The 20,078-nt window shown below is 50.4% G+C and overlaps 1 protein-coding gene across 1 annotated transcript in view; it reads left to right on the forward strand.

Annotated features, from left to right (window-relative positions):
• Nucleotides 1–20,078, forward strand: part of BRINP2 (BMP/retinoic acid inducible neural specific 2) — a 57,341-nt gene that overhangs the window by 15,631 nt on the left and 21,632 nt on the right. Inside the window, exon 2 of the mRNA XM_050963142.1 lies at nucleotides 11,492–11,828. Coding sequence (XP_050819099.1) covers nucleotides 11,566–11,828 — 263 coding nt within the window. The 5' untranslated portion in view covers nucleotides 11,492–11,565. The remainder of the gene's footprint in view (nucleotides 1–11,491; nucleotides 11,829–20,078) is intronic.

Consider the following 20,078-nt stretch of genomic DNA (forward strand, 5'->3'; position numbering starts at 1 on the left):
CACTGCAGACATTTTGGGCCATGTCTGCCCAAATCGAGACAGACACCCCTGGAGAAGCTGCCCTAAGGTAAAATCTTATACCCAGAGTATCCATTTATAGGAGGAATATTCTATGAGGGAACTGATTTGAGAAGCTGAGAAAGGATCAAAGTGAGAGATTGACAAGCTCAAAATTTGCCTTCCCTTCTCTAGGGTAAAGCATCCACGTGAGTATGTGTGTGAGAGAAAAAGAGTGATTCTGCATGTATTTTCAACCCACTCAGCACTCCTTCCACCCCCCCCCCCATAAAAACAACCAAATCCAACTGCCCAGCAGCCTGCCAGCGGGATCAGAGCAGCCCACACAGCCCAGCACCAGGACCAAACCAACAGTTACCTGCAGTAACAAACCAACATACATGTGATGGGAAGGGAAAGAAAAATGTCTTTTCTGCAAAGAAAGTGTTTTCACAGGGCCCAATCCCAAGCTGAGTGAAGTGCATGGGATCCTTTCCTGTGATTTCAGTGTGCTTTGGCTCAGGCCCATCAACAAGCATAAACACAGCCCACTAAACTTCAGACCTGGTGCAGTGTCACACCACATGCCCTGGACAAGACACTGGCAGCCTCCCCCATTTGACATACTGTGAGGGGGAGGCATGGGAGATGCAGTGAGGAACATCTTTGCCTTCTAAGGGAAAGCAACGTTGGAATGCCATGGAGATCTACTGCCATTGAGTGCGAGTGGCTCTGCCCATGTACCTCCCACAGCATCCAATTCCACAAGCCACAGCACATGTGTTATGAACAACCAGGAATGCATGAAAATACGTGGCAGGCAGGGTGCATAGGTGCAACCAGGGTCCTGGTGGCTCTAGACCGTTGTAGCAGCAGGGAGCTAGGCAATCAAGCCAGCACAGCGCCTCTCTGAAGTGCTACTAGGCTCTCTGTTGTACAGATGGGGCTCTGAGGCACAGAGAGGCTCAGGGACTTGCCCATGGGCAGGCAGGCAGTCTGTGGTTAGGAGGGAATTGAAGCCAGGTTCCCAGCTAGTGCTCTAACCACTGGACAATCCTTCCAGTCTGTAGCACTGCAAGACTAGACTTTGGGAGACTGGAGTGTCTTCCTATGTGAAAATACTCTGCCTGTCTGTCTCAGTCAGAGACTGCAGAACCCAGCCCTGAATTCCCCTCTGTGGCTCTGTGCCCTGATCCCAGCTCTCGAGAGCCTGATCCTAGCGAATGAAAAGGAGAGCCTGCGAGCTTGTTGAAGAGCTCACAGCTGTCACATGGCATCAGCTAGATAATGGTCGCTCTGGTACACACACAGTGCTGAGCGTCAGGAGAACACATATGTGGGGTGTGCAAACCTACTGCCCCAACAGAGGAGGATGACTATGAGCCGCCAATGTGATATGGCTGTTAAAAAAGCTAATGTGGCCTTGCGATGCATCAGGCGAGGTATTTCCAGCAAAGATACGGAGGTGTTAGTACCGTTATAAAAGGCACTGGTGAGACCTCATCTGGAATGTTGTGTGCAGTTCTGGTCTCCCATGTTTAAGAAGGATGAATTCAAACTGGAACAGGTACAGAGAAGGGCTATTAGGATGATCCGAGGAATGGAAAACCTGTCTTATGAAAGGAGACTCAAAGAGCTTGACTTGTTTAGCCTAACCAAAAGAATGTTGAGCAGGGGATATGCTTGCTCTTTACAAATATATCAGAGGGATAAATATCAGGGAGGGAGAGGAATTATTTAAGCTTAGTACCAATGTGGAGACAAGAACAAATGGATATAAACTGGACACTAGGAAGTTTAGACTTGAAATTAGACGAAGGTTTCTAACCATTAGAGGAGTGAAGTTCTGGAACAGCCTTCCAAGGGGAGTAGTGGGGGCAAAAGACATATCTGACTTCAAGACTAAGCTTGTTAAGTTTATGGAGGGGATGGTATGATGGGATAGCCTAATTTTGGCAATTAATTCATCTTTGATTATTAGCAGGTAAATATGCCCAGTGGTCTGTGATGGGATGTTAGATGGGGTGGGATCTGAGTTACTACAGAGAATTCTTTCCTGGGTGCTGGCTGGTGAGTCTTGTCCACATGCTCAGGGTTTAGCTGATCGCCGTATTTGGGGTCGGGAAAGATTTTCCTCCAGGGCAGATTAGCAGAGGCCCTGGAGGTTTTTTACCTTCCTTTGCAGCATGGGGCACGGGTCACTTGCTGGAGGATTCTCTGCACCTTTAGGTCTTCAAACCATGATTTGAGGACTTCAATAACTCAGACATAGGCTGGGGGGTTGTTACAGGAGTGGGTGGGTGAGATTGTGTGGCCTGCATTGTGCAGGTCAGACTAGATGATCATAATGGTCCCTTCTGACCTTAAAGTCAGAGAGTCTATGAGTCAGCAGGGCACTGAAAATAAAGGGAATTGGTCTAATTGCTGCTCAGAGTCACTATAATCCCAGCACCTGGTTCTCCTGCCACTTAGGCTGAGGTCACACCAAGGTATCATGGGAATCCTGCACGGTGTGACAAAGGAGAACAGAGCCCAAAACCTTGTGGGAGTCTAGCAGCCTCCAGATCGCCTGGGCTCTGCTCAGCTCAAGGAAGCTGATAGTTGTTCTGCATCCCCTTCTGCAACAAGGGGTGACTCTGTGAAACACACCCCACCACATTGCCAGAGTTCAGGGCCAGCAGGCAGGGCTGGTTCCAGGGTTTTTGCCGCCCCAAGTGGCAAAGGAAAAAAAACGAGCCGCGATCGGCAGCAGCTCCATCACGCCGCTTTCTTCTTTGGCGGCAATTCAGCGGCAGGTCCTTCCTTCTGAGAGGGACCCACCACCGAAGAGCTCAACATGCTACCCCTTCCCCTTGGCCGCCCCAAGCACCTGCTTTCTGAGGTCACGGCCAGGGAGGAAGAAATGAAGCCAGACACAAGGGACAAGAGAGGATTTGCAGCTAAGTCCAGGAAAACAGAGAGTGTCAGAGAGACAGAAACTCCCCCCTGCCCTGGAGAGTGGTCACATGTACAGCTCTGGTCCCAGCTCACTCCTTACTCAGCAAGGGCTCCATCCTGCTGACAGAGCACCCTCAGTCTCCACTGAAGTCAGCACCTCACAGGAACGAGCCCCCAGTCTCTCAGGCCCAGATTCTCAAAAGTATTTAGGTCCCTGACTCCTACTGATTCCATTTAGGGGGATCTGCCTGTTCCCTTTGAAAAGGTTAAAGATTAAAAGCCACCAGGCAGAGCTGGGATTTGGAGTAGCCACAAACTCTTGCAAGTGCCATATATGGTCTCTTGTATGTTTACTTCCTCCTCTTCCCTGCTGCTGGGCCCCAGGGGAGAGATGATCACTGTAGTGAATTGTTACATTTTCCATTCAGCTGCATCAGCAGTGCCAGGGGAGCTCAGCCCTGGGCCCAGAGGAGGGGAAAACCGCTCCCTGCTTGCGCATGCAGAACCGACAGCAAAACAGCAGGGTGAAGCATGGACCCTGGAGGGAGCCTGCCCCTGGCAGCACTCTCTGGGTGCAGCGACTGGATGGCATTAGGGCAAGAGGTCTGCCATGGGCCCCTGGGCATTCTGAAGAGCAGCGGCCCCAGGCGACTTTCACCGAGGACAGCAGCGCAAGGGGGTTGAGTGACTGAATTGGAGCAGGTGAGTTGGTGCCACACATCCAGTTCTAGCTCTACAGCATTTTGGAGTCAGGGCTTCACAGCCACTTCCTATTTCTGCAGAGAGGCAGTCAGTCCCTAGAACCACAGAAATAAGAGATGCACCTGACGTATTCGCTCCTTGGTCTGATCCTCGGGAGCCAATGCAGGATTTCTCAATACAATCCTTTCTCCAGTGCTTTGACCCGGCCAGTTGGAAATCACCAGCAATTCTTTTGGGAGGCTATGTACAGCCCAGTAGATCTCTCTGTTAGGAAAGCTTCCTGATGTTCAGCCAAAAAAGGGCCTTAGTTAATTTCATTCTGGCACTTGGTACTATGGTAAAGCCTGGGGTAGATTACTCCTAGCTACAGCTTGCAAAATGCTCCAGGGCTCAGAACCTTTCAAATACGAGACAGATACTTGATCCACGAGGCCAGCGTCTCCAGCAGTTTCTCACTCACTAGCGCACATCCAACCTATTTCAGGGATGACCCAAGCCACAGTCTTTTCAAATTTGGCCCTGCTCCAAAAGGGGACTCTAAAAACCCCCACCAACCAACCAGCCGTTTATTGTCTTCCTGCGACTCCATAACCAGATCTGCTCAATTGTCAAGGAAAAGGGATTTGTATGCGAGATAACTGCTCAACCTCTGCCCAGGACCCATAATGGCCAATCGTGAACCCCTTACACTGATGAGCGTTGACTCCAAGGTGCTGTACCTGTGTAATGGAAGGCCCAGTTCCTGAACTCAGGTGATTATGGGGGAATTGCAGCTCCTCTTTCAATAATAAGTTCCCAGCCTTGCTGGTTGAGGAGAAAAGCTTGACAACATGGCCAGAGCGCACCCCAAAGGTGCAAAGAAAGAACCTCCCACTGGATGATTTTTTTCATTCTCCTGATTTTTAAGCCAGACTCATGAGCCTTCTGGGCCTGACTGATGCTGATTTGGCACTTGTGATTGGCAGTAATGGCTTGCCAGCAATGAAGGGGTTCACACTCCAGCCCTAAACAAAGCCAGCTTCTTTCTGGCTCATGCATCGCCCCCTGTGAGGAAAATACTGCCACTGGAATGTAGTGAACAATTGGACCGACAATACATGAGCAAGAATAGAATCTGGCTCCATGTCTGATAGCTCCACTGGGCCTGCAGGGCTGCAGGGGGGAGGAACAACACACCTCCCCCCGCAACCCCTCACTGGGAAAGAAACTGTTTCAAGGTTGGAAAGAGAGAATCAGAAAGTGCTGGGATTCACTGAAAATCAGCCACGTCTAAGAGGAAGAGCCATCTCTCCTGACAGCTCCCCCTTCTGCCGTGCAGCATGTCCAGGAGGCACCAGCCTCTTTACACCTTTGATCTTTCTCCTCCTTTGGAGACCCTGAGCCCCACCCTCCTTTCCTCCTCCAAAGGCCACTGCTTCTCTCTCCTATGAGGTGCTCCAAGATCTTTAACTGCCCTGAAGATTCCCAGGGTCGGTTTCCCTCCACCTTCTGACTTTCCCTCCTCCTTGGACCTCCCTGCCCTTGTGCCCCAGCTCTGGGGAATCCCAGTTCCAGTCCCCGCTTCTGAGGTTTGGGCATCACAGTGATGGTCGGGAACAGCCCTGAGCCAACTTGACCAGGGCAATCTCCGCCCTCAATGCCTGCTCCCCAGAGAGGGCCCTGATCCGGAAAGGTGTTCTGCGCCTGGGACATCCCACTGAAGTCAGTGGGCGCTGAGGGTGCACGTCTCAGGATCAGGCCTGCAGAGAGGAAGAAGGAGCAAGGGGTAGTGAACACGGAGCCCCTTGACATCAGATGGAGTCTTTCCATTGATTTCAGTGGGCGTTGGCCCAGGCCCCAGGTGGCTGGAGTAGAGAAAGGGCAGGTCAGCTGCTAGCACGTAGCCCCGGGGCAGGAGGTGGCATTAGTGAAGTAATCCCCTGGATGGGCAGCTGAAAATACCAGAGAAGCTGGTGGGAGGCCAGAGATTCAGCCTCTCTCCACCTTTAACAATATGCAGTGGGTTGTCAGACAACAGCCATCACTGTGTGTGAAGGGTGACAGTCACACCCTCCACACCTCCCTCCAGCTGCCCCCTTTAGTCCTGCGCTTGCACCAGGGGAAGCCTAGGTATTTTGTGAAAGTGAGACCTGCGGTGACAAAGCCCTGGAAATCTCTCTTTGGCTATGCAGTGTTCAGATGTCGACTCTTTACCCCACCCCTCCTCAGGCGAGGCCTAAGGCTGGAACAGAAGTCAGGGTTGGCGAGCACTGGCCGAGCTGTGAGCGGCCTTGTACCGGGAGAGCTGGGGTGCTGCAAGGTAGAAATGAAGTGTGAAGACAGAGAACTGAGGGGGAGGATAGAACAACAGGCAGTGTTGAAGGCATGATTGAGATTCATGAGAAGAGCTATGTGGGGCCCCTGAATTGGATTAGCAGGGGGTGTTGAAAGCTACAATTGACATGCATTAGCAGAGCTGCATGGAAGCCCAGGACGCATCGCAAGGGGATGCTGCCGGTCTGGATTGACATGCATTAGCAGTGCTGCGAGAGGGCCTGGCACTGGAATGGCAGGGCTGCTGCAGGTAATAATGGAGACATATTATTAGAGCTGCATGGGGGCCGAGGACTGGCATATCAGTGGGGTTTCAGATCAGGAGTGAGAGGCACTGGCAGAGCTGGGTGAGCTCGAGCATCTGCCTGCTGTAAATGTTGCTCATGACTCACAAGAAAGTTTGCTAAACATATGGAAATAATTCTTAATATCATATTGCCCAGATGGTTTTGATGGGGAACATATTTTGCTAGAACAGTAGATCAAAAGCCCTTATATGGTGTGGGCCACTTCTTGAGAGAGAGAGCGAGAGAGAGTGCGAGCTTCCCCCCTCTTCGCCAGGGATGCTTCCCCCTCCCAGCCTCCAACCCCAATCCCACATGCTCAGAGACAGGAAAAAAACATTAGGACGGTATTAAGGAGGCAGGTTGTAAATAAACTCCCTTGAATCTGATGGCTCCAGTCTATATCTGTTCTATTTATTTCCTTTTTCAGGGGGTCAGACACTGCTCTATTGGTCCCCAAAATCCCTTTGTCTCCTGCTACCCCCATAAGAATAGCTCTTGCATAGATGGGTCATGCATACATCTCCAGGGGAAGGGAAGTATTGTTAGTCATAATAAGTGGGGGAAGCAGAGGTAGAGAGAAGGGAAAGGGTTTGGCTAAGGTCACACTGGTGCAGGGGCAGAACCAGGGATCAAAACCAAGTCTCCCGATTCCTAGCCCTTTGCCCTAGCCACTAATCTGTCCAGGTTACTTGATAGTTTGCTCCTCTCCTGTGTGTTTGTTGCGTCTACAGTTTGAGTTCATCCACCAGTTAGATTGACTTCACCTGCTGGAAAAGCCCAAAGACAGACATGAAGCAGCCATGCAGATGGGGGCTTGTTGTTTTGAGCTCAGTTGGTCAAAATCTCCTAGCACCATAAAAAGACCCTGGGGATGAGCCATAGCAAGCAGGAATTGCCTTGAAAACCCTATCTCAGCAGCTTCCACGCAAAATCAATAGCAAAGTCCCTAGCAGACTTCATGGAGTCTCTGGCAGTTCTCGCTTTACTGGGTCAGAACTCTGCTTGGCTTAGGGGTTTTTTTTGTTTTTTTTTTTTTAAGGGGGACTGGATTCAGAAGTGTTTGAACTGGGAGCATCACTTATGGTGGAAAGGCCTTCTCAGAGATGACATCCTTGCAGTATTTCCTAAAGACAGTCAGAGTCTAGGTTCCTCTGGAAGATTGTTCCATAGCTAGAACCTCTCCCCCTGGAAGCCACTTCATGCCTGTCCCTGTGCCAGAGGTCTATGAAGTTGCTGTTGTCACAGCAATGGCCAGCAAATGCCTCCTTAATGGCCCAGCTACATGCCAGCAAGTGCCTACAGGTATGTACTTTTACACCCCTGCATTTATTTCAGCTAAAAAGAGAGCCCGAGTCAAAAGTGTTGGTGCTGACTTTGAACTCATCTTTGTTCTGTAGATATTTTTAGTTCTCGCCATCTGAGAAAAACCCCTAATAAGGAAGAAAATGTTCTATCCACAGTCAGATTCTGCTGAGCAGCAGGCCCTGAACCTTGTAACTCACCATCTTCAGTCAACCCGCCCCCACTGAACAAGCAGGAAACACTGACTCACAAAGCAAAGCTCCTACCTAGCATCCACTGGGGGGAGGGGGGCACTCAAATCCCACTTGGAATGTCTGTTACCAGGTTAGAAGACAGGCTCATGACACCTCCTCCTGAATCCACCACAGGACAACCCCCTATAGGTTCACTCCCTGCCAAGGGGCCATGAGGGTCTTGCTTTGAGGTCAGCTCTGGTTATGAGCACAATGCTGACCCAGCCAGCCACCAGATGGGTGGGATACTCTGGTCTCTCACTAAGGCTGCTCCAGTATCAGATCCCTTGTTGGTAGAACCAATACAGTGTAAATAAAGGCTGCCACTAGTCGCAGACTACAATAGGGGGTATTTGCCACCAGAGCACCCCCTCTAGTCAGGACACAGCCCTGCAGAGATTCTTCTACTCCAGCACCACCCCGTTGTCAGCCAAGCTGGTTCTGCAACAGGCTGGATCTTCTGGGGACCAGCCTTCCAGCCTGGTCACCTTTCAAGTTCAGGCCCCTTCCAGGATAACAGAAGTCTTGTTCTTCCACCCACCTTGTGGTCTTAGTTCTCTGCCCCTTCTAGGCTTTTTTTAAAGAGATTTGGATCCCAGGATGCTTCCTTTGGAGTCTCTCTCACAGTCTATCAATCATTGGAGTTCCCTTCTCTTTGCCCCTATTCCCACAGGCCTGCAGAGTTCTTGCTCCTTTAGCAGGGCACTTTCTCCCCAGAGGCTCTTTCTCTCCTAGCAGCTTTCCCCCACTGCCTTCCCTCCCCATTCATCTCTCACGGACCTCCCTGCAGGCCCTATCTCAGAGACCTACGCTGCACTCTGTGGGTGCCACACACTATCAGAGGTGCCTGCTTTCTGCAGCCACTACCACAGCTTGCTCCCCAAACTGTGCCTCTCAAGCCTTTTTACAAAGCCCAGCTATTTGCCATACTCACACCCACCCCATTAGTCCCACCTCCTCAGGAGGAGAGGCAGCTAATTATGGCACAGAGGGGGCTAATTGGACAGAGCCAGCTGACACTTAAAGGGACAGGCTGCCCTGTTAGACCAATAAAGGGGCCCCTCAATCCCATCTTATCCGCCCTTCTCTATATGCTAATGCACTTAGGAAATGATTGTGAAGGAGGATTTCTTTGCTTGCCTGGACTGGACATCGGGTACCATCCCCAGGAAAAGAAGATGCTCAGGACCAAATTGTCAAGTGCTCAGCACCCTCCCGTGGGAGTGACCTTGTTCAAGGGTTAGCCAGGGCTCAACCCTCTCTGGGGCAGCAGGGATCCACACCAGCTCACTAACCACAGTTGACAATTGGGGGAATTAGTCTGTCCACGGGGTCTCCCCCAGCAGCCCTTGTGGTAACTGAAATATGCACCGTAAGCCCAGGCCGTCGGTCAGGGCAGGGCAACAATGAACCCGGCGCTCAGGCCCTCAGGCAGGGCTGAGCAGCAACAGTACAAGCAATAGGAAGCCCAGGCCCTGGGTCAGGGCGGGGCAAAAGGCCTGGGAGAGGAGGAGACAGCTACCCACGAGTTGGGTGGCAGGGTGGGACGCAGGCCCTCCCACTCCACTGCATCCCAGCCCAGGGCCCTAGCAGCAGCCAAAGACCTGCTGCTGAGTCAGTGGGGATTCTGGCCGCAACACACTGACATGGGCTCTGGCAGTGCTGCAACCAAACTAGGGTCAGCTGCCCCCGGGTCACTGCCAGACTCCCCCTCGGGTAATACTTGGGTCCAGGTGTTGTCCTCTGGGGGGTCCTGCACCATGGGTTCCTCGGGGTAGCGGGTGCAGAGCAGGTCCGGCCAGCCCTGGGCCATGGGGGTTTCCCAGTTGCAGGCTAGACTGGAGACTTCTGCTCTCTCCTGCAGCTGGGGGCTTACTGAGCTCAGAGGGCGAGCTTCTGGGTCGCTGCTTGACCCGCTAAGGGGCGGGCTCAGAGCTACTAGCTCCACCCACTCCAGCCTCCGGATGGGCTCGGCACCCTCCGGGGTAGCGGGGAGCCACACCGCCTCACTACAGACCTTTACAAAGCACTTGCCACCCAGCCGCTCCCAGAGGGATGCTCCTGGCCCAATTTTCTAACCACTTTGGTGCCTAAATGGAAGCGCTGTTTTGCAGAGCTCTGGCCTTGATTGGAAGTGATACATGTTTCTTCAACAGTTTATTGGTTTGTTTGGTTTTCTGGCTGTCTGGGTTTTTTTTTATTTGTCTAGTTGATTTGGCAGTCAGGGCTGCGATGCTGACAAATTGTTCCCCTCGCTGTTACTGAGCGTTTCATTTCCTCAAGAATCAGAACCCTGGACCAAAGGTATAAGCTGTGCGCAGTAGGTTTGTGCAGAGTGAGCACATACTAGATAGCGGCTTTCGGGACTGTGCACCTCGTCCAGAGCACGAGTCCACTCCTCTGTGTGCACGGCAGGTCCAGTCAGAGGGGAGGAGCGTCCAAGCAGCAAAGGAGGGAGGGTCAGGAAAGGTGCCACAGAATTAAGGAGCAAAGTAGCAGCCGAGCGTGATTTGGGATATAGTGATGCTAAAGGGAACTGGTCCCCAAGCAAGTAGCTATGACTCCTTGGGGTTGGATGCACACCCTGAGATGAGACACTAGGTCTCGGCTCCTAAATCCATGGAAGCCCATTGAAATGTCCACTGGAGCTGCCCAAGAGGTCACATCCATAGTGGCACGTTGCAAAAATGTCTTGTGGCAAGATGGACAAGGAGCTTCCTTTGGGCCAAGCCTGTCTCGGAAGGTCACCATCAGGGTCAGCTCTGGCTTTTTTGCCGCCCCGAGCAAAAAAAAAAGGCAGGGGAGCCCCGCCGGAGCGGCAAAGCAGGGGGGAAAAAAAACCTGCGGTGTGGCCGGAGCGGCAAAGGAGAGAGGACAAAACAGCATGGCTGGAGCAGCAAAGCGGGCGGGGAGAACACGGCACGGCTGGAGCGGCAAAGCAGGGGAGGGGGAACAAAACAAAAATGGTGTGGCTGGAGCGGCAAAGCGGGGGGGGGACATGGAGCGGCAAAAGGTCGGGGAGAGAAACAATGGCGTGGCCGGCAAAGCAGGGGAAAAAACAAAACAAAAAAACCCTACAGGGTGGCCGGAGCCAGGGTGCAGGGGGACTCCCTGTGCTGCAGAGTGCGCGCCCAGTCTAATGGAAAGGAGAGGGAGGGAGCAGGGGGGGAGAGAGAGAAGGGTCCCAAGGCCTCAACCGCCGCGCTGCCTGCCAGGAGGGCTCCGTGCTGCTCCGGTCGACGGGGAGGGAAGGATGTGGGCCGCCCTGCCAAGTTTGCTGCATGGCGCTCCCTCCTTCGCGCTGTCGCTCCCTACAGGGCGGCCAGAGCAATGAACACAAAACACACTGACAAGTACCAAACTCAGGGTAGAACAGTGGTTCTCAAACTTTCGTACGAGTGACCCCTTTCACATAGCAAGCTCTGAGTGCGACCCTCCCTTATACATTAAAAACACTTTTAAATATATTTAACACCATTATAAATGCTGGAGGCAAAGCGGGGTTTGGGGTGGAGGTTAACAACTCGCCACCCCCCATGTAATAACCTCCAGTTTGAGAGCCCCTGGGGTAGAACAGCAAGCCATGGACATGTTTCAGACCTAGCTATGTGCCTGCCATGTGTTTCTCCCCAGTACCCAGCATAACAGCATGTAGGCTACCAGTGGGTTCTCTGCCTGTCAGTCTGTCTCACTAACACCCTTCCCCTCGTGCCGTTGCAGTGCCGGAGGTCCTGAGGAGTGCCGAGGGGGAGAGAGTGGCGAGAGAATGAAGAAGCCAACTGCGCGGGAGAAGCATGAGGTGGCAGCAGTTTGAAGGGCTCCGGCTGATGGTCCCATGGGCATTGGCGCTATTGGTCCTGAGTCTGTGCTGCTGGGGGTTGGTAGCCGCCGCTGCTGCCAGCCCAGAGCCTGATCAGCATGCCGCCTCCTCCTCCCCGGACCAGGTGCCGCTGGACTGGCTGCTCACTGACCGGGGACCATTTCACCGAGCTCAGGAATACACTGACTTCGCTGAGCGCTACCGGCAGGGTTTCACCACCAGGTACAGGATCTACAGGTGAGAGAGGGAGCTGGCGTTCCTTCCCTAGCAGGCTGTCTGTCTACAGGGGCAAGGCGAACATGCTGGGAGAGCAGGGGAGAAAAGAGAGACAGAATGGGGCAGGCAAATATGATGAGCTAGCTCGTGTATGCACACGTGTGTACATTGCTTCCCTCTAGTGGAATAGAACAGATCTGCTCAGATAGGAGTGCTGTTTACCTCTTAATTCCCATATAAGCCCCCATGGGGTGAATCTTCCCCCATCGCCCTCCCGTGAATTGGGTGACTGCAAATAGATCCTGGCAGATCCTCAGGAGCCACCGTCCCAACTCTGCTGCATTGATGCGCATTTGTACATTACCACTGAGGATAACGCTAGAGCCAAACTCTGCCCTTTTCAATGACACTCACACATCTATCTGCAAGTGGTGTGTGGCCCTGGGTTTGCAGTTTAAATAGAAGGATCAAATTCATTAAAGCCAGGGCTGGATTAGGCCCAAGGAGTTTCCAAAGCAAATACACCTGACCCTTGCTAACCTCCCTGCATTACTCCACTGAGTACCCTGGGGCTTCAGCCAGCTGAGAGGTGGAGCTAGTTAACAAGGAAATATTGTCATACATAATTGAACCCCTTTTGTCTAAATAACTGAACAAAGCCTGGTTGGGGATGCTAGATCCCAGGGTGGGTTTTTAGGTATTGTCTTTGTTCATTTACTCATGGAGTCACTAACTCTGGCAAAGCCTGTCCCATTCAGACATGAGCTTTTAAGCCTGGCTGTTCAGACGTGATGCTCCTCAGGATGGTGACTGGCTCACACTATGGGCTGGGCATGGTGAGGCTCTAATCTCAGTAGCAGCCTCTAGCCTCACTTCTACTAGAAATAAATAACGCTAACAGGCTAGATTCTCCAATCTTCTGTCTTTGGGTGCTGCTCAGGGGATGCCAAGGGAGCAGAAAGCACCCTCCATGCTTTCTTGGGGATATCCCGAGTAGTGTAGAGGGCATGTCAGTGTAAAGATGGAAGGAAGCAGCAAGTGGAGTGACCAATGTGCCTAGTCCTTTGGCAGTTTCCAGCTGCCATGTGGTCCCTATGGGGCCATAGCCAGCTGGTGCAATTTGATGCTGCTCTAAACTGTTCTGAGTCCAGGGGCAGAGATTCAGGAAGCTGTAACTGGCCACAACTGGTTCCCAAAAGCTCTCCTCCTCCCCCTCTCCACTGTACTCAGCATAATCTGAGCCAGCAAGTGCAAATCAGTGAGGCTTCAGTGTCATTCGCCTCACCAGCTGGCACAGAGCCGATCCCAGGGCAGGAGCAAGATGAATTCTGATGGATGCAGTAGCGAGCCAGGCCTCGGAATCCAGAGCAGGCAGCTCAGTGCACAAGCGGGTTGAACCAAAACTAAATGTGATTAAGAAAGAAAAAAAACCAGGCAGGCAAATAACCCTGCGATGCTGTCAGACCTTACTGCAACTTCAGAGAGCACTTGGAAAGACATGCTATTTATAGGCCACCCTGATTGCATATGTAGAGCAAACAGGGGACAGGTTCTTCACGGCGCTTATGGCAAAGGGAAGCCTGTGGCGCTGAGTCTTGCAGGAGCGAGTCAGGCAGTGTAATCGGCTTTGATAAAGGGCTGGATCATTTTATAGGCAGCAATAACAGTTATAGCTCCAATAACACCACTTTTCATGTCTCTAGCCTGGCCATCTGAGCATCCCTGAGTGCTTGGCCAGCTCCCAGAACGCAACCTTTCAACATCCTTGTGCGCAGCAGGGCAAGGCTGTTAGCGTGTCGTTCTCGCAGTGATGGGCTAGGGTGAGTGCTTGGCACAATGACCTGCGTTGAGGGGCAACTTCAACTGTATTATCAACTGGAGCTGTATTACCTCAGGCAGAGATTTGGCTTGGGAAAGTATAGCCCTTCCCCCAACTTGGGGTCTGAGCCTGGGACTTACAAAGCTAAGAGCATGCGAGACTATAGTAGGTCCATTAACCGCTGATGTGGAGCCGCCAATAGAGGGTGACATAGAGCCCCATTCGCTCCATGGGTTACACATGCACCCTCCCAGTACCATCTCTTAGAATGGTTTAGCATACTCCTCCTTCCACCCCCACCGCCACATCTGCCCAGCCAGCTCCAGTGACCGGTGAAGAGGGGAAAGAAGCCCTGGCTTTCACCTTCCATGTCCCTGGGGGGTGGTAGGAGGGAGCACTCCTTCCACTGTCCTGAGCACAGGGGCTGTAATTCTTCCTCACCCTTGCATGCTGGATGCAAGGCAGGGGAAAGGTGGCTCCTTGCTCCAGTCTAGCCTTGGGTCAGCCATTAGGAAAAGGCTGCCCCATTCTGTCCAAGTGAAACCCAAGCGTCTCACAGGATTCCTGCAGGAGAGAAAGAAGAGACAAGGTATCTTCACTCTGCTGCCGCACAGAAAGGGTTAATTTCTACACCCTTTCAGAAGAGCAGGTTCTGGAGAGGAGATGGATTGCCAAAACCATGATTGTCTGTGAGGCACAAAGAGAGGATCTGCTGGGGGCAGGGATAGGGGGAAGAAAAGAAAAAAAAAGAAAAGAAAAGATGACTGTTTGAAGGCAATCAACATCTTGCTCTCGACATCGGGAATACTCTGCTTTAATCTGCCATGGCTGTCACTGCAGTGCCAGAGGCGTTTGGGTGACAGAAGTGGGGAAAGGAGCTGCTTGTTAGCACCAGTGTACAGAGGGCAGGGGACACAGGGCTGGGTGGCTATTGGAGAGGACATTGCTCACTGGGAAACTGTTGGGGAAGTGAAATCTGGGTGGTGTTTTGTGCACCTGTTCGGTCACCTGGTGGAAGCTCAGCTGGATTCCCCACTGGCAGAGGGAATCCCTGACTTCCTCACACCGGGGTGAAACGGACATGGCCTGTATGTCACTTTTAGCCCTTCTTAAGTCCTCAGGCTTCAGTGGTACCTAGGCTTTGTGCTGGTCTCCTGCATAGGGGGTCATGAATTTCACCCTTAAATAGCTCTTCTAAGGACCTATTTTCCTTCCTGGTTCAGCCATGGCCCACCCCAGACATCTGGAGTAAATGGACAGGAGTGTTGGGAAGCACATGGGCTTGGGGATGATGGAACTGGCTCCTCTTGCCCCGGCCCTCAGGCAGGCTGTGGTAAGTGACGACCCAAATTCATAACCCCAGGATCGATGTGGTGGCCTATGGGAAAGGACTCCAGCAGGTCTCCGTTCAATTCTGAACCAGCAGGCGTCAGCGTCACTAACCCCGGGCAACCCTCACAGTAGGAGCTAGCACAGAATCCAGGGAGACCAATCTAATCTATCCCCACCTCCCTAGAGGTACTGTGTAGAGACTGGCTAATGCTTCAAAGGTAAATTCCCTGAAGATATCATCCAGACTGAGCATTCTCCAACCTGGGGCCGAGCAGGACCTTTGCTGCAACTGCAGCTCCGGGCTGTCACAGGCTGGGGCTGGTCAGAATGGCCATTGGAACCGAGAGCAGGGATCTGGGCTCTCCTGTGCTCTCCATGACCTCTCTGCTCAGCCTAGCCCCACAGCAGAGGAAGCTGCCTGGTTCAAACACAGAGGGGACAAGAGGCTGACCTGAGGGAGTAGATTGGGACCAGGAGCCTTGGGAAGAGACTGGGACTAGAGAGGAGGAAAAATGTGACTGTTAGTTGGGATGGGGAGGAAGACTGGGAGTGGGTAGGCAAGGAAACTGGAGTAGGAGCCAGGAGAGACTGCAGCTGAGGAAGGAAATGAAGGAGAGACTGGGAACCAGTGGGTGTGAGGGAGAACTGAGATCAGATGACGGGCTGGGTCAGGGAGCCACTGGGGACAGGGGAGGTGGGCAGGTTGGCAGGGGCTCAGTGGAGGCTAAAGCCAGAGGAGAGAGACAGATTGGAGTAAGAGTTGAGAGAGATGAACTCAGACTGGCTGGGCACGGAGACTGGGATGAGAGGCCTGAGAGTGGAGACTGGGACTAGCAATGTGGGGCAAACTGAACCAGAATTAGGAGCCAGGAGTGGGGAAGAAACAGGACTGGGACAGGAACAGTTTGGAGGGAACGGTGTAGAACGGTCAAGCTTGGGGAGGTGCGGAAACAGATGCCGAAGAGTCTGTGCCCACTAGAGCACACACCCCTCCAGAGCCTGGAAGGGAACCCGAGATTCCTGAGCCATGTCATTCCTCCGTTGTCAGCAAAGAGCTGTGAAACCCACTGGCAAGTTGTCCCATCCCCCCCCCCCCCCCTTGTAGTGCTGGTCCAGAAAGAGGCTATCGACCTACTACTACTACAGTTCCCCCATCAGCTCCAGTGGCAGAGATCTATGTGCGGGAGTGAAGGGTTCCAACCCTGCTGATTCCTAGATTCCAAGGCCAGAAAGGAACACTGGATCATCTATTCTGACCTCCTGTGTAACACAGGCCACAGAACTTCCCCCAAAACAATTCTGAGAGCAGAGCGTTTAGCAAAACACCCAAAGACCTAAAGATTTCCAGTGATGGAGCATCCACCATTACCCCTCAGAAGTTGTTTCAATGCTTAATTACCCTCACTGTTAAAAATACACACATTTGCAGTCTGAATTTGTCTAGCTTCCGCTTCTTGTTATTCCTTTCTCTGCACAACTGAAGAGCCCATTAGCCAATATTTGTTCACCAGGCTGGTACTTATACACTGTGATTAAGTCATCCTTTAACCTTCTCTTTGTTAAGCTAAATAGATGGAGCTCTTTGAGTCTGTCACTGTAAGGCATGTTTTCCAGTCCTCTAATCATTCTCATGGCTTTTCTCTGAATCCTTTCCGATTAAACAGGTGTGTTGTAAACAAGACACGAGAAGTCATTCTTCTGCTCTACTCTGCACTGGTTAGGCCTCAGCTGGAGTATTGTGTCCAGTTCTGGGCACTGCACTTCAAGAAAGATGTGGAGAAATTGGAGAGGGTCCAGAGAAGAGCAACAAGAATGATTAAAGGTCTTGAGAACATGACCTATGAAGGAAGGCTGAAAGGAGACTCAAAGAGCTTGGCTTGTTTAGTCTAGCCAAAAGAAGGCTGAGGGGGGATATGCTTGCTCTTTATAAATATATCAGAGGGATTAATATTAGGGAGGGAGAGGAATTATTTAAGCTTAGTACCAATGTGGACACAAGAACAAATGGGTATAAACTGGACACTAGGAAGTTTAGACTTGAAATTAGATGAAGGTTTCTAACCATTAGAGGAGTGAAGTTCTGGAACAGCCTTCCAAGGGGAGTAGTGGGGGCAAAAGACATATCTGGCTTTAAGACTAAGCTTGATAAGTTTATGGAACGGATGGTATGATGGGATAGCTTAATTTTGGCAATTGATCTTTGATTATCAGCAGATAAGTATGCCCAGTGGTCAGTGATGGGATGTTGGATGGGATGGGATCTGAGTTACTGCAGAGAATTCTTTCCTGAGTACTGGCTGGTGAGTCTTGCCCACATGCTCAGGGTTTAGCTGATCGCCATATTTGGGGTCGGGAAGGAATTTTCCTCCAGGGCAGATTGGCAGAGGCCCTGGAGGTTTTTCACTTTCCTCTGCAGCGCGGGGCATGTGTCACTTGCTGGTGGATTCTCTGCAGCTTGAGGTCTTCAAACCACAATTTGAAGACTGCAATAAATCGGACATAGGTTAGGGGGTTGTTATAGAAGTGGATGGGTAGGGTTCTGTGGCCTGCTTTGTGCAGGAGGTCAGACTGGATGATCACATTGGTCCCTTCTGACCCTAAAGTTTATGAGTCTATGAATTGGGTTTATTTAGTTTGGAAAAGAGAAGACTGAGAGGGGACATGATAGCAGTTTTCAGGTATCTAAAAGGGTGTCATCAGGAGGAGGGAGAAAACTTGTTCACCTTAGCCTCTAATGATAGAACAAGAAGCAATGGGCTTAAACTGCAGCAAGGGAGATTTAGGTTGGACATTAGGAAAAAGTTCCTAACTGTCAGGGTAGTTAAACACTGGAATAAATTGCCTAGGGAGGTTGTGGAATCTCCATCTCTGGAGATATTTAAGAGTAGGTTAGATAAATGTCTATCAGGGATGGTCTAGACGGTATTTGGTCCTGCCATGAGGGCAGGGGACTGGACTCGATGACCTCTCGAGGTCCCTTCCTATCCTAGAGTCTATGAATCAACATCCTTCTTGATTTGTGGACACTAGAACTGGACACAGGATTCCAGCAGTGACCAAAAACAGGGGTAAAATAACCTTGCTACTCCTAGTTGTGATTCCTGTTTATGCATCTAAGGATTGCATTAGCCCTTTTCGCCACAGCCTTGCACTGGGAGCTCATGTTCAGCTGATTATCCACCATAACCCCCAAATCTTTTTCAGAGTCTCTGCTTCCCAGGGCCGAGTGCCCCAACCTATCAGTATGGCCTATGTTCTTTGTTCCTAGATGTACACATTTACATTTAGTTGTGTCAAAACTCATATTGTTTGCTTCTGCCCTGCTTATGAAGTGATCCAGAACACTCTGTGTCAGTGACCCGTCCTCTTCATTATTTACCACTCCCCCAATTTTTGGGTCATCTGCAAACTTTATCAGTGATTATTTTATGTTTTCTTCCAAGTCATTAATAAAAATGTTGGGGCCAAGAACTGATCCCGAGAGGACCTCACTAGAAACACACCCGCTCGATGGTGATTCAATGTATGTTATATTTGAGATCTATCAGTTAGCCAGTTTTTAATCCATTCAAATTGTGCCATATTTATTTGGTCCCATTCTAGTTTTGTAATCAAAATTTTGTGTGGTATCAAGTCAAATTTCTTACAGAAGTCTAAGTATATTGCATCAACACTATTATCAACTGAATGTGTAATCCCATCAAAAAATATATCCAGATTCATTTGACAGGATCTGTTTTCCACAAATCTGTGTTGATTGGCATTAATTATATTACCCTTCTTTAGTTCTTAATTAATTGAGTCTCATATTAGCCGCTCCATTATTTTATGCAGGCATGATGTCAGACTGCAATGAATCATATGGGGTTTCAATATGATGCCATGTGACAGAATTTCTGTTTGTTCAGTTTGCTTTTTTAAAAGCCCAGGAAATCACACACATTAAAAATAACATAGGTTACAAAGTCAAGGACTCAAAAGTTAGGAAATTCCAAAATTAAGTTTGATGTGTAATCTTAATTTGGCACCCTTGTGTATATGCATTATGATACCATTGTTAATTACAGGATCACATACAATTTTTTTCCACAAAACCCTTGCCTCATTTGGTATGTGGCATGGATCTGCTCTGGAGACTAGTCAGGCTGTGTAGTGAAGGAGGCTGTTGCCTATAGGACCTTTCCTCATTTTTTGCAGAATTGGGAATGAGTGTAGTGAAGGAGACAGGGGATTGCAAGAAGAGAAAGAATGGTCTCATGGCTAAGGCAGTCAGATGCTGCCCTGGAGAACGGATTTCATCCCTTCCACTGTCACAGAGATTCTGTGAGATGCTGGGCAAGTCACCTAAACCCAACTTTTCACAGAGGGCCACTAATTGTGTATTCCTCATTTTCTTGGGTGCCCAGATTGAGATCCTGTTATCTGATTTGCAGAAGCACTGAGTGTGCACCGCTGCCAATAGGTGGTGCGCTTTAAACACATAATGTACTATAAATAATACTAAGTTCTCTAAAAAACTGGGCCCGAGGTATCTATAAAATTAGTGGTTATTTTTTACTTTAATCTCTGTGTGCCCCTAATCTGGAAAATGGAGATAATGCTCCCTTATCTCATGGGTACTGTGACAATGAATTAATATTTATGAAGCACTCCTATACTGTAGTGACAAGCACCACAGAGAAGCCCATGAGGAAATTAATAATTCTATCTTCAGACAGGGTTGGAATAGTGTGCAGTAAATAAAGCCTGGGGCTACCCATTGAACAATGAAGAGAAAACAAATTTTTTTTTGTGAGCGCTGCGCACTGAAGGAGACAGGACTCCAGGGGAGAAAAATAGTATGTGATCACATAATAAAAGGCTATACCATACAGTATACGCACAAGGGGGCCAAATTAAGGTGACACAGGCCACCTTAATTCTAGTATTTCCTAACTTTTGAACACTTGACTTTGCAACCTTAATAATGTTCTTGTAATGGAGGTTTTTGTGGTGTAATAATTCTTTATATTGCAACAGTCACAGACCAGGACCCCATTGTTGTGGGCAAGGTATAATACAATGTATTATATTATATGTAGCATTTTACATGCATGTAAATATCACAGGCCATGGGGCTT

Source organism: Gopherus flavomarginatus, chromosome 7 (genome assembly GCF_025201925.1).
Source record: "Gopherus flavomarginatus isolate rGopFla2 chromosome 7, rGopFla2.mat.asm, whole genome shotgun sequence".
In the NCBI taxonomy this organism is placed as follows: domain Eukaryota; kingdom Metazoa; phylum Chordata; order Testudines; family Testudinidae; genus Gopherus; species Gopherus flavomarginatus.